Source organism: Gnatocerus cornutus, chromosome 7 (genome assembly GCF_029298725.1).
Source record: "Gnatocerus cornutus isolate USDA-ARS CGAHR chromosome 7, icGnaCorn1.1, whole genome shotgun sequence".
NCBI lineage: Eukaryota > Metazoa > Arthropoda > Insecta > Coleoptera > Tenebrionidae > Gnatocerus > Gnatocerus cornutus.
The window spans coordinates 14,838,236-14,851,848 of NC_142239.1; the positions used below are offsets into that span (position 1 = coordinate 14,838,236).

Here is a 13,613-nt window from a genome sequence, read left to right on the forward strand (position 1 = left end):
AATGAATTCTGGTGACCATAAAGTGCAACATGCCCGTGATAATCAAAATTAACCGTTATAAGAATGAATGAAGTGACGTAGTTTGCCACTGCGCTGTCATAATTTTGAAAACTAATAACTTGATAAAACAGCGTTTTTTCGCAAATTTTAAACACGATTTGCATTAGATTTAAAATAAAAACTCACATATTTGTATCACAGTTATGTTGAAAAAAAATTGAATTCGCGAATTTTTCCGCAAAAACTCAAAAATTGCTAAAAATTATACTTCTTAGGCGTCGCGACGCTAACCAAACCGTGATAAAATAGATATTTACATAACAAGTACGGAATGTAACCAATTTCGCACGAGTGTAAAAGTAGATGCACGAGGCGCCAGCCGAGTGCAGATATTACACGAGTGCAAGAAAGACACTTTCCGACGAGTTATGTACACTATTTTTCCTACGACCTTTCATCATTAGGAAGAATCCGATAAGTTTCGACAATAGTTCATTTCTTATCTATTCAAAATGTCATTTTTCTACAACCTCATAAAAAAGTTACGTATTCCACATATTTAGATGGTTCATGTTTTTGTACATCCATTTCCAAAAGTAAAAGTCACTAGTGTGATATGAATATATCCGCACAGACCTGTCAAAACTGATTTGTCAAAAACGACCTAACCAATTCATTTTTATCATTATGCTTGTTGTTTTACAGTGAATCGTCTAGATATTTGAGACAAAAATTCACGAGTTACATTTGTATTTGAAAATAACTGTCAATTTTGACAGGTCTGTGCGGATATATTCATATCACACTAGTGACTTTCGGAAATGGATGTACGAAAACATCAACTTTCAGAGTCATTTAACCGTGTGGAAAATGTCATTTTTATATGGGGTCGTAGGAAAACAAATTTTTGCGTCAGCTTGTAGAGCTTTGTCAACTATGAGCGTATGCAAAGTTTCAAAATGTTATCTTTAAAATTAAAGAAGATTTTAGGGGTGGACACAAGAGTTGCCGGACCCTGTATAGTTCGGCACTAGAGCAAAACTCTCGTTATCTAACTCCATTTTTTGTGCTTTTACTAAATATTTGGTATCAGGTCGAGTAAATCTAGCTTAATCGAGTTTGGTTTTATTCACCCTAAATAACATATCATGACTCACCTGTCACGACTGATTACTGAAATATTCGTAATTAAAATTGAATTCCAATTAAATGCTCTCGATGGACATGAAATGTGACTCCGAGGTATTTCTATTAATGCACGATTTAACCAAATTGAGTCACAACGCCACAACGTCATTGACGACGTCTTTTAGGTTCTGCTCAAGGGTAAATATCATCGTCAGTTGGCTTTTTAATTTGAAGTCATGTCTTTGATTGAAAAAACCGTCTTTAGTTTCTGGCAATTAATTTGACGTTGTCAACGGAGATTTTTTTTTAATTTTATCGACTGATTTTCGGAAAACCGTCATGTTTGAATTGTATTGCGAAAAATTCTCCCTAATAACCTCTAAATTGGCAGCCGTCAAAATGACAATTAGGGACACGCTATGAAATGTCAAAGGTAACTGAGGATGAGGATGAGTTTTTATTTGATCGCTCGATATATTACATTCTTTTTGGCCTCATGAATTGTAAACGTCAAATTAACATTCAATTGACATCTTTTTATTTTTAAAGTAATATTAAAACGTTTTTTATACAGCGCCATCTTGTGTACTTTTTGTGCACCAACTACAAAATTGACAGAATTGACAGATGATGAAATTTACAAATGTCAGATGTGACAGTTCTCATAAATTTTGAAAAATCCAATTATTTAAATTAAAATTTTTCGGCCATAAAGTTTAACACAACTCTTGTGCGTTAACCACAACGGCGTAGCCGTCGTGCTTCAAACTGATTTCGCGCTGTAAAATGTAAGTTACCACACGCGACTGTAAATAATTATTAAATTCTCAAATTTTTCTAAACTCTTCTTTAGAGTACATATTTTTTACAAACCCTTTTCATGAAGACAAAGATGTGTCACAATCACAACTTTAATTGTCATACAATCAATACCAGATTTCCGCGTCGATTTACCAGGAAAACAAACGAAATGAGCACTTGTTGCTGTTGAAAATTCCACAGATCTCGGATCCTTGAAATGTCAAAGTAGGCCTCTGGATTCAAGAGATCTATGAATAAGTCAGCAGATGTCCTGGATGCTAATGTGGACCGTATTAAGATCAATTTTGCCACATCTCGTCTATAGGCTTTTGAGCTGGGTAAATTCGGAAATTCGAAAGACTGATACTGGCGTCATTTATACAGCTCAAAAGACTTTCAACGTGGGATTTACATAGAAGGGCCGACTTCGTATGGGCTGTTTTACAAATGGACGCACCGAAAGAAATGTCATTGCAGGTTTATGTTGAATCTAAAATACATGTAGAGAAAGGAACTGATGAATTTGGTTTAATACACGTTCTGAACCTCATTTTCTAAAATGACTTTCTTATCTTTCACCTTACACGCAATCACGATTTCTCAGATTTAGGTAATCTATAATTATTATTAAAATGATTATACGTAATTACAACATTAGGATAATTAGAAGAAAGGGAAAATCGTTATTGTAACTCGAATCAGCCAAACCATAAAAGCTGTCAGTATCATTCCTCTCGTTTTTTAAAACAACAATCAGCGCAAAATTGCCGCTCTAATTTGTTTTAATCTAATTCACTTCGCAATGACACCTAAAGCAACAATTTATTTTTTGTATCCGTTGCCTAGTAGTTTCAAATCAAATTTCCATACCGTCGTAATTCGATCCCGACATTTGAATACCATACAAAATTACACATGAATCTCCGAATTTAATATTCGTGGTTGCAGAGAGCAAGGCGTGAACTATGTCCGCAAGAGAAAGGTTAGTGGTGCCCTTTTGCATGCGAAATTTACTAATAAGGTTTGAATAATTAATTTTGTTATTACAAGCATTTCATTACGCCCGTTGGACGGAAAACGAACGTCGCACTAACCCCCAGTGCTATGGAATATTTAAAACGATTACACAGTTGCAGACTTTGACGTTGTTTATTTTGGCCCCGCCACGGAAATTTCATTTAAAAACGTTAAACAACGGGCTTGGGTCAAGTGGTAGTTACACGACGTCAATTTAATTAAGTCATAAACATTTATAATAAAGTCTTCTGCCATAAATTCGCTATTTGATGAGTACAGGTTCGGACTAGTTAATCTAACCGGATTTGTGTCGGTGAGTCGCCGTCTATTCACAAACTTAATCCTAGGACAGACAGCGGCTCCTAATTGTCACATGAAATCGCGGCGGTCCCAAAACGTGCCTCCCAACTTTGGGGATTATTATTATTACCGGATCTTTCCGTTATTCGGGGCCCGGAAAGCTTCAATAATTAATCGCTTCGAGACGACCGTTCAAATTATTGACCGAGTACTCGTTGCGAGATGATTAAAGATGGTGCCTGTTAAACAATTAGGTGGAATTAAAGGAGTCCTAAAAGCGAAAGCAGTGGGGAAGAAGACGGCTAGAATATATCCACCATTAATGTACAGAAAACAATTTGTCATGGCGGGTTGGAAGTTGGCTGGAAATTCCGGAGCACATGACTGGACTACATTCCGATTCAGGGAATTTTTTACCAAAGACATGTTTAGGCGGAAAACGTGATCGATGACGTAATTGCAACGGTAAATTTGGAATACAAGAAAGGCACCAAGAGCCTAGTTTACCTTGCGTTATTTCAGTGGCTTCCAATTTGTGAATCTAACGATGTTAAAAGACACTTTTAATGAAGATAATGGCAACTAGCAAACTTCTTTGTCTTCGGCCATTACGCTTCTCTGAATAACAAATGCACTTTAAACTACATTTTAGTCATTATCTCTTGCAGGGTTCGTCTTTTTCACTTGTATGCATTGATGAGAAATCTAATTATCAACTCTCTTTCTGCTCCACACTGTGGCAGAATCAATCAATACTGTTTACTTTGTATCATTATATTTCCGAGCGTATTCCAACTTCAGTACTTAATATGATAATATTTGAATAAAATTATTGATGGAAACTCGGGGTTCCGTGTTAGTGCAAAATTACTAGCGGCTAAATTAGGAGAAAATATTTGTCCTCGCTTTAATTAACAAATTAAACTTCGGTTCGCTTTTCCTGTAGAGAAATTTACAGTGCAGTTTTGTGATTTGTGTGATGCTAATTTTTTCCTGACATCAACAAATAGCAGAGTTATTTCGCATTTTGTTTACTAAGAATTCGCTCTTATATTTTCCGGAATGCGTAAATTTTTGGAGTAATTTTAAGCATTAATGAACTCATTGAACGCAGAATTTCAAGCAAATTCCAAATCTGAACTCAAAATCCACGTACGACGACAAATAATTGAGTTCTGCCCTAAGTTTCACTTAAATTAATGTCGAGAAAACATGTAAAGTAGCGATGAAAGAAGTTAGCATTATTTCGTGCTCGGCGCATCTTGGCACTCCCAGCGATTATTACCGCGAATAAAATTAAAATTTGTTCTTCTCAGAGTTATAAAATTGATCGGGTAGTCGCGCTGGCATGTATACTAAGTGCATCCCCAAATTTTATAACTGTACTCGGCATTAAATTTTTACGACAACCAGTAGAGGAATTTTAAGGAAATCAAAATTGGCTTTAAAAATAATCGTTGCCAAATCGCCTAACACTAATGCAGATATCGTGTCGAAACTGCAAAGTCGGAATTTGAAGAGGAAGCCTATCCTCATCCGGCAAACTTTATATTCTTGTTTTACGATCAGATCAAAATCGTGAGAGCTTCTTGTGGAATTTAGTACGTCCCTTCGAGTTCTTCGGTCCCGACACCCCCGGAGAGTCCACGAGCCTATTGATTACTTCCAATAACAACAGCCAACGTTTCAGGCGTCCTCCTAAAATATCGCCTCACAACCGCAATTTGTAACCTGTCACAATTTGACGGCCCTCCGGACTAAAATTGAAACACGTCAATTTATTGTCATTTGCACCAACAAGCGATCCCTCTTCCGCTACTCTAACTTTACGAATTATTGATCAGCTCTCGACTGAAAAGAGTATAAATAAAAGCTGCCGTCTCGGACACATAAATTCTAATATGGGGGGGTTGCAAAAGACCATAAATAGCATGCGTGTGGGATTTGGAGATGGGGATGGTCTCTGGAGAGCGATGGAACCCAACCACTGTCGTCTCTTAATACAACTATTATAACGCGAATCAAAAAATTGATTGTGTTTTATTAGTCGGAGCATACGTGTTAATTTCGCCCGCTTGGTAGAGAGTGCAATAAACATTAATAATAAATTGGAATGCAGGAAAACGCACAGTGGAAGGGGCTACCATTCCGAGTTTCCGGTGCAGCAGTTAGAGCAATAATTCACCGGCGAACAGATTAACATTGCTAATTGGACCGTCTACTGAATCTATAAACTATCTAGAATCCGGGCACTCTCCTCCGGATCCGGAGTCGGAGTCGCGACCGGCTTATATGCTATTACAGGAATGTTTGGGTGGCACCATTATAAACAGATGCCGGGGGCCGTTCGAAATTATGGAACTACAACATCTGTACAGTTTCAAGGTTATATCCATTGTGCTGTATATTCATCATATTAAATTAACGTTAGATAGTTTAGGTAAACTTGTTTACACAATTGCACAAGAGCAAATAGGGAAATAGATATTAAGTGCTGTTAGTGTAGCAAGAGACAAAGCAGCTCCAGAATTCAAGTAGAACATGTAACCTAAAATTAGCATTCAAGAGTCCGAAAACTATACTATAATTTACAACAACCCCTGAATCCGATACATGTAAACTTGCACTGAGATTCTTATCTTCTTTCATGTTAAATTTTCCCCCACACGGCGGTTACGAAGTTTTTAATTAGAAAAACAACAGTAAAAAACGATTAGACCAGACGTCACTTTTTATCTCGATAAAGCTCTCGAAAAGCTTTATCACTGACCGCGGTCGAAACTTTTTAGGAGCCGCTCTATTAATTGCTTTGCCGATTTTCCATCATGGCAAGCTATTACGCTTTTATTAGCAAGTTTAGCGCACACCACATCTTCTGTGAAAATGTGTCAGCAACGGATTTCATTCAGTAACTAAATAAATCTAGTTAATTCCAAACTTGTAGTTGCAAATAAAATATTGATTTTCTCTTGAGCTCTTTTCTTGTATTTCCTCAAGTTTAATTTGCATCATCCGTCAATTCCTGTGAGATGAATACGAAACATCTTTAAAAACCGAAACCATTCGGGGTTTAGGTTTGGCTTTTTTCACCTTTCCGTCCTTTCGTTTCTCTTTTCGGAGCTGTAAGTAACTTTTTACAAGGACTACAAAACTTTTATAACACAGCCTCAGTAAAATGCCGTAATATTTAACGTTTTATGAATGAAGTTTGCAAATGCAAAATGTTTTATTACCTAAAGTTGGTTATTTTTGCGACCTTAGTTTTGCAACCCCATAAAATGGAGCAAAACATTTTCCTTAAATTATTCTTAATTTACACTTGGTTTATTGTTTTCAGAATAAATACGGAACATATTGATATTTCATTAGGCTAATGCTGTTTTATTGACAAATTTTAGTTATTTTTAGTGTGTAATAGAAGTCATTAGTTCTGCGACAAATCAATACTCTCATAAGCTCATAACAGAGTTTTTGAGTAGTTTTTTAATTACCTATTACGTTTAATTTCTTCAAAATTATAGTAACCTCAGTTGACATATACCTAGTAAACATTTTATGGCTTAAGTCAAACCACCCATAGAAATAAAACTGGGTGTTGTAAACTGCAGCCGACAAAGTTCTAGATAGAGAGTTGACCGATGGTTAAAAAGGATTAGTACTGCCCGGCCCTCTCATAATGTGGCCATAAAATTTACTAGGTATATGTCAACTGAGTTTACTATATTCCTTAAGTACTTCAAATTGAAATTTATGGAATTTTTGCGTCTCTTGAGGATTTATTTTAGAAAGTTTTCCGACGTTTACAATTTTTTATGTAACTATTCTGAAAATTTCAGTAATCAATAATTTAATAATTTTCTGTTGAACGTTACGAATTTTCTTGGATCGTATACATATTTATTCTTTGTTAAGTATTGAACTTTTCAAACCGCGTTGAAGTTGAAAGTATATTTGTACGATTTGTTCTGAACAGCTACTTCGAAATTTATAAAAAAATTACGGATTTGTAGTTATAGATGTTTTAGTATATTTTTAATTCTTTTGCATCATCAAATTTTTTTCACATCAAAGGATTAAAACTCCAATAATTCAATAATATAAGAATTTAAGAAAATCCAGATCTTAAAATTTAAGAATTTCTGGAAGAATCATAAAAAATCGTGGAAAATTCTTAAACAATTCAATGTTATTGAGAATCATTTTTGGAAAACCTTGGAAAATACAGAAGAATCAAATAATCATTCTGAATTCTAAATAATAATGAAGAAATCTATAGAATTTTACACAAGGTAATGAAAAAAGGCGCCCATGCTATCTGTCATATTACATCTAATTCTTTCCTGAGCCCAAAATTGAAAATCAAAACAAAATTTGTGCTTTTTTAACTAAAGGCGGTTTGACACGATCAGATTTTTTGAGAATTTTTTTGAAATAAATATTCTTGTGGCAAACAGAGAAATTAGAGAATATATTTTTGCACAAATATTTGCAAAAAAAATTTAGGTAAAACATGTCCTAAAAATTCACAAATAATTTCACAATTCTACGCAGTAACAATGCGTCAAGTGAAGAGAATAAACCCCCAAACCGCTGATTTTGGAGGTTAGCGAACAGAAAAAAGTTTTCTGCATTAATTTTGTGACATATCTTGGACGTCAATTTGTAAGAAAAATTCTTAAATGTTTATCCGTAAAAATGTGATCGTGTCAAACCGCCTTAAGATAGAAACTTTCTTTTATAACCGAACAAACTCTGTTTGGATAAACTTTTTATGAGAATTTCATTGACATTAAATTTTTTCTAGTTAATGATAAATTTTTCTAGTGTCAAAAAAGATCGAAAAGTGCTTTAACCAAGTATACCTTAAACTTTTAAAAGTACCATTTCTTGGTTTTGTAGAAAATTTTTCAATGTTGCTACATTGCTCTTGGTATTAGTTACCAAGTTGACGACTGCCGAAAGCAAAATTTTACTCCTATTAGAAAGGGTTGAGCAGCGTTTCCGAAGGAGAACAGGTAAATCTAGAACTATGAAAATTTTAAAAAAATTGTAGGAATTTTGAAACGAAAATTAAAAAATATGAAATAACGAAAAATGATATAGAGGAACCTACAGAATCCCATAGAACCCCGAAAGCCTCAAGACTGCCAGAAAATCCTAAAGAAGGTTGAAAATCTGAAAGAATCACTTAAAATCTTATCATATTTGAAGGAACTTCAAAGAAACTGACAATCGTTGACAAAACTCTAAAATCCTTCAGGCTCCAATCTTCGGGAAACTACATAAATAACCTTTAAGGATTGCAGATATTTAGAGAATATCTCAGTAATTTATAGACAATTTATATTATAGGCAAAATCGTAAAGAGTCGTGAGAGAAAATATGGACAATCCAAGAAAACCATAGAAAATTCTAGATAAGACAGTCTTACTGGAAAATTATAGATAATCATCAAGAATCTTGGAGAACCTTTGAGAATACTAAAGAATCTAAGAGATTAAGAATCTGCTACTGTCGATCAAAGTTATAGAAATATCTAACGAGTTTTACTTCTTCAAGTGCTCAAATATCCAAAGCAAGACACAGTGCGAACATTAGTTTCATAAATACTGCAAATTGCATGCAATTTAAGAAGATCATTTTGACAACATAATCGAAACTCGAACGCGCAAGCCTCTTCTCCACCTCGCACCATTCTATACGAAATAATTCCAATAAATCGACTTGCAATTTATCATCGTTTAATAACTTTAAATTGCACTTTCGTAAACAACTTCGATAATTTAAGATTTATGTGTGTATGATTTATTATTTTAAAATCCGAGTAATAATTCTTCCCGCTAGCGAGAAACGAATAATTTTTCTATATTTCTGACTTTATTTTCGTGGTTTTTGGTGTAGCTGGCAGTTGTGGTATAGTAATGAAATTATGACCAGAGAACAATTCTTTCATATTTTACATAAAGAAAAAGTTCGACAGGCCCGTCTGGAAGATTTCATAACGACCTAGTTCCTCCCATGAGTGCGTCTCATCCAGATTTTGAGTTACGGCCTCTTAAATTTTGATATAGAACTGTCGTACTTTATAACATCATAAATATCTATCTATTTTACAACAGGAGGTCGCATTGTGAAAACCCGAGCAAGCAAGAAAGTCCTGCGTAGGATATGAAAGTCTCTTTCATGAATTTTCATACAACGCATGTTTGCCATTTTTCAGCAGTTAGTGAAATGAATTGTTCGCTTTATTTCACGGCGTGGAGCGTTTATGGGACCCCAATGATGTCGTTTCAGTCATTTCGTTAATATTAAATAAATACGGTCCCAGGTGGTATTGATTTGTGTTTTATTTGCATCAGTAACGAGGAGCTAGACAACAAGGACCAATTGCGTAATTACGAGTATAATTTAAGGCCTCCAGATACTAATAATGGCTGATTTATCAGAGCTTTATTGTATAAATGTGCAAAAGCTGAGTTTCACTCAATGCGAAAATGTAGACCGAATCAATTATTGGGGAAATGCTAATGGCAACGTGTACACCGCGAACTAATTTTTAAGGCTCCCCAGAACTCCAAGTTGGTCTTTTGTCGATAAATGTCCGACAAAAACGAATGTTTCGAAAGTCAATTCTGTCCTCGATAAGCCTAAATTTACATCCAATGTATAAAATAGTCCGTATTTCACCGTCCAGACTGTGGGTTTTTAGATATCCGCCGTTTCGTATCTCTTTCATACATTCCACGAAATCCAGCTTGTATATTATTAAAATCAGATCAAAATTTCCATATTTCATACTAATAAACATATCCAACTGCGCCCAAGCTTGGTCGTTTTATTCCGTGTTTCCGGCGTGTCGATTTTCTCTCCAGCAAAAGAGTCTGCGTACTCTCACCCCAAAATTAACTAAAATCAAAGTTTCAAAGTTGCATTATCAAATCTCAAAGTTAAGTCGCGGAATTATAACGAGCAAAGTGCAGATCGTGCCGCGTTTTCACCCAATAAAATAATTAGAGAACGAAATTCGACTCCAGCACTCAACGCCGTTACGGCGCCGGGGGCGGCGACGGACGCCTTCACGTGGGAGGACGCGCTTTTGACGCTGTTTTTCCTGCAATTAATTTACTTTCTTCTTCCAGCCGACCCCAAGAAAGATCACTGCAACAAGACTGTGGAAATCTACGAAGATGTTGCGAGTCCAGAAGTGACCAGCGAAAACTTTGGAAAGCCGATGACGTGCTGGTACAGATTCCGGTCGTTCCGGGGAACTCCCAAGGACTGGATTCTCAGGATTAAATTCAATAAGTTTAAAGTGGGGGTGCTACTCAACGCCAGTCATTGCGAGGGCGGATATATGCAGGTAAAGTTTGATTAGGAGGTGGCAATTTTGCGACAATGTAATTGACAGTCTGGGCGACACTGATCCGTGATTAACGGTCAGGAAGTTGGAAAAGTGTCCACGTTGTTGCAGACGTTGCAAAGTTTCCTGAATTTTATTTATTTACAAGAGTACTCCAGTGTAACGTGAATGTCGTAGACTTTTTGTTTAACGGGACTAAGTGCAACAGTTTATGTCAAGAATGTCATCTTTAGAACTAAAGAATATTGGCGTCAATGGTGATGGCAATAAACTTAAATTTAGTTTGAATGGACCAAAAACATTCAGATCAGTTGGCATTAAAACCGGAATTGAAGTGCGCACAATGAAGATGAGAATCGAGTTAAATTGGAACCGAACTGTTTTGAATAGACCCTGAATGGCATCAAATCAACCTGTCATTTTATCGTCATAAAGTAAAAGCATTAACCATTCCATGGAATGGTTAAATATTTATTTAATTTAATAATAAATTAAATTTATTTATGATTGAGAGCTCGTCGATGTTTGATGGTTTAATTGGTATTTTCTTCCTCGTTTATCGAACGTGATTTTATATCGGCTCGTTTTATTTTAATAACACTCTCTGCAAAGTTTTATAACTCTAAAACATTTCTCCGGTATCTCCACTTTTAAAGTGCACTTTAACAAAACTTTGCTCTTTCTCCTTCCATTACAAATCTTGCTCGGTGGCGGCAAATTTTATTTGCTCACTTATTAGTAACATTTTAACAAGTTCGTGCGAAATATTTCACTGTGCAATTTCACGGCACAGTTTGTCTGTTCATCACCTCTCCGGAGCAATTTTGCAGTGTCAGTGCGTTTACGAGCACCCGGAGGCGGCGTCCGTTCTGCGGCTCCGCGAAACAAATCATCGGTTCTGTTGCGGCAGCCGAAACAAGAAGAGAATCGATAACTCGCTTCGTCTTCAAAAAGCGAAGCGCAAGTAAACAAAGCAACTGATCGAAGAGGTGTCAGATCGTGTAAACTCCGTTCCAGTCACTGTCCTTTTCGTCTGCAAAAAACCGCTTCGGAATAATTCAAGAGACGCCATTTTCGCGAACGCGTCTTCTGTTGGGCCTTGACAGCAATTACCGCCCCCGTTGCACCGCACCCTGGCGAACTGGAGCACGTGACGTTGGCACTTTCGCAGAAACTAGATTACAGAGTTGATACATCTTAGTAGCTGAAATTTCTAAATTGAGGTCAGTTTCTGTTAGAATAAGATATTGCGGAAAACTTTTACAAGCTCTAAATTAATTAGGACGAGCTCGAAAAAAAGCAGAAGTGGTTGGTTTGTACAAGAAAATTACACGCAAAAATTAGGTTGGGACTCATACTTTATCTGCATTTAAATTAAAAGTTCTAATTAAACATAATTTTCACACTGGACACACACACATAAGCAAAAACGGGAACCAAACAAACTAGAGAGTTTGTAGAGACTAGTGAAGCTTTGTGTTTTCGACGACAATGAAACAAACAGCAATGGATAGAATGGTTAAGTGAAGGTTTTGTGAAATTTGACAGCATTTATTTTAGCCGAATGTTCGTTCTTTTATGCTTTAGGCAAAAGCTTATGAATTTTCAAACACTTTATGTGTATTTTAAATCTGCGTATCCAGAAATTTTGCACTGAAATGATTTAAAATCGCTGTATATTTTATCAACTTGTTCTCAAAATATTTTCAGTATTTATTACAAATTTGGTAGTAAGGTAAAGACAGAATAATTCTGGACCACTGTGCATTCAAAAAATGACAATCCATCAATCATTTTATTCATAACTTTACTAATCCACACAATGGAGAAACAGAGAAAAGATTTTAAAAGAAAATCTCATTTACTAACAAAAACCTCCCAGTGAGGCGAGCCGTTTATTTCATTTTTATCAAGATTCTCTATTAAATTCTGCATCAACCGATATCTTAACTATCTCCACAGTTTTACAATTTGCGCTATAATCCTAAAAAAAATTTTGGTCCAGCGCATCCACCATTATTTAAAACATAAAATGAAGTGAAATTAGTAATTTTGCCATTATGAAATTTGGGAAAGTTACTATTTTTGAGTCGTGTGTTATTAATACCACCAACTTGTAAAAATGTAGAAGAAAATAAACAAATTTTAGAAATTTTTATTTTTAAGGCAAAGCAAAAATTTCTCAGATTTTTCACTAAAAATTGGTTATTTTAGTTCTGCAGCTATAAAATTTGGGGAAGATACTATCTTTGAGTCGTGTATTAATTCCACCAAATTGTGAAAGGGTACAGCAAAAGACACAAGTTTTAGAAATCTTCGTTCCTAAGACAAAGCAAACATTTTTTATATTGGTCATTAAAAATTGGTAATTTTGGGAATTTTATTGCTACAGCTATGAAATTTGAGAAAGTTACTATTTTAGAGTCGTGCATTAATTCCACCAAATTGTGAAAATGTAAAGCTAAAGTCACAAATTTTAGAAATTTTCGTTTTTAAGACGAATCAAAAATTTCTTACATTTTTCACTAAACATTCGTAGTTTTAATAATTTTAGTGCTACAGCTATGAAATTTGGGGAAATAACTGTTTTTCTCAGATTTCTAAAATTCCAATCGTTGAATCTTCGGAATTGAATTCGCTCCCTTAAACAGTGCGTAAATGTGTCAAGTGAAGTGAACAAATATTGTCCAAAATGTATTTATAGTTAAATTTTGCATTTTGCTGCAATTGTAGAAAAAATATTGTTTGCTACTTGTGCAGGTCTAGAACGCAAAAATTACCATTTTGCAAAAACAGCTATTATGGTATGCAAAAACAAAGCAATAAAAATAAAAAGTGCGTTAACCTGAACATCAAAGCAATACATACACAAACCTATTGATCCAGAGGAATTGAACAGAATTCGAAATATTTCCCAATGGCTGAAATTACCTCAAGAGTTGTTTGTTTGTTTAACATAACAAACTCAAATAAAATCAATAAACCATCAATCAAACATTTTTCACGT

General features: G+C 35.1%; 1 protein-coding gene across 1 annotated transcript in view; it reads left to right on the forward strand.

The window, feature by feature from the left end:
• The window catches only part of LOC148171432 (scavenger receptor cysteine-rich domain-containing protein DMBT1), an 84,953-nt gene that overhangs the window by 17,545 nt on the left and 53,795 nt on the right, over nucleotides 1-13,613 (forward strand). The window contains exon 2 of the mRNA XM_088041960.1: nucleotides 10,386-10,606. Coding sequence (XP_087898086.1) covers nucleotides 10,386-10,606 — 221 coding nt within the window. The remainder of the gene's footprint in view (nucleotides 1-10,385; nucleotides 10,607-13,613) is intronic.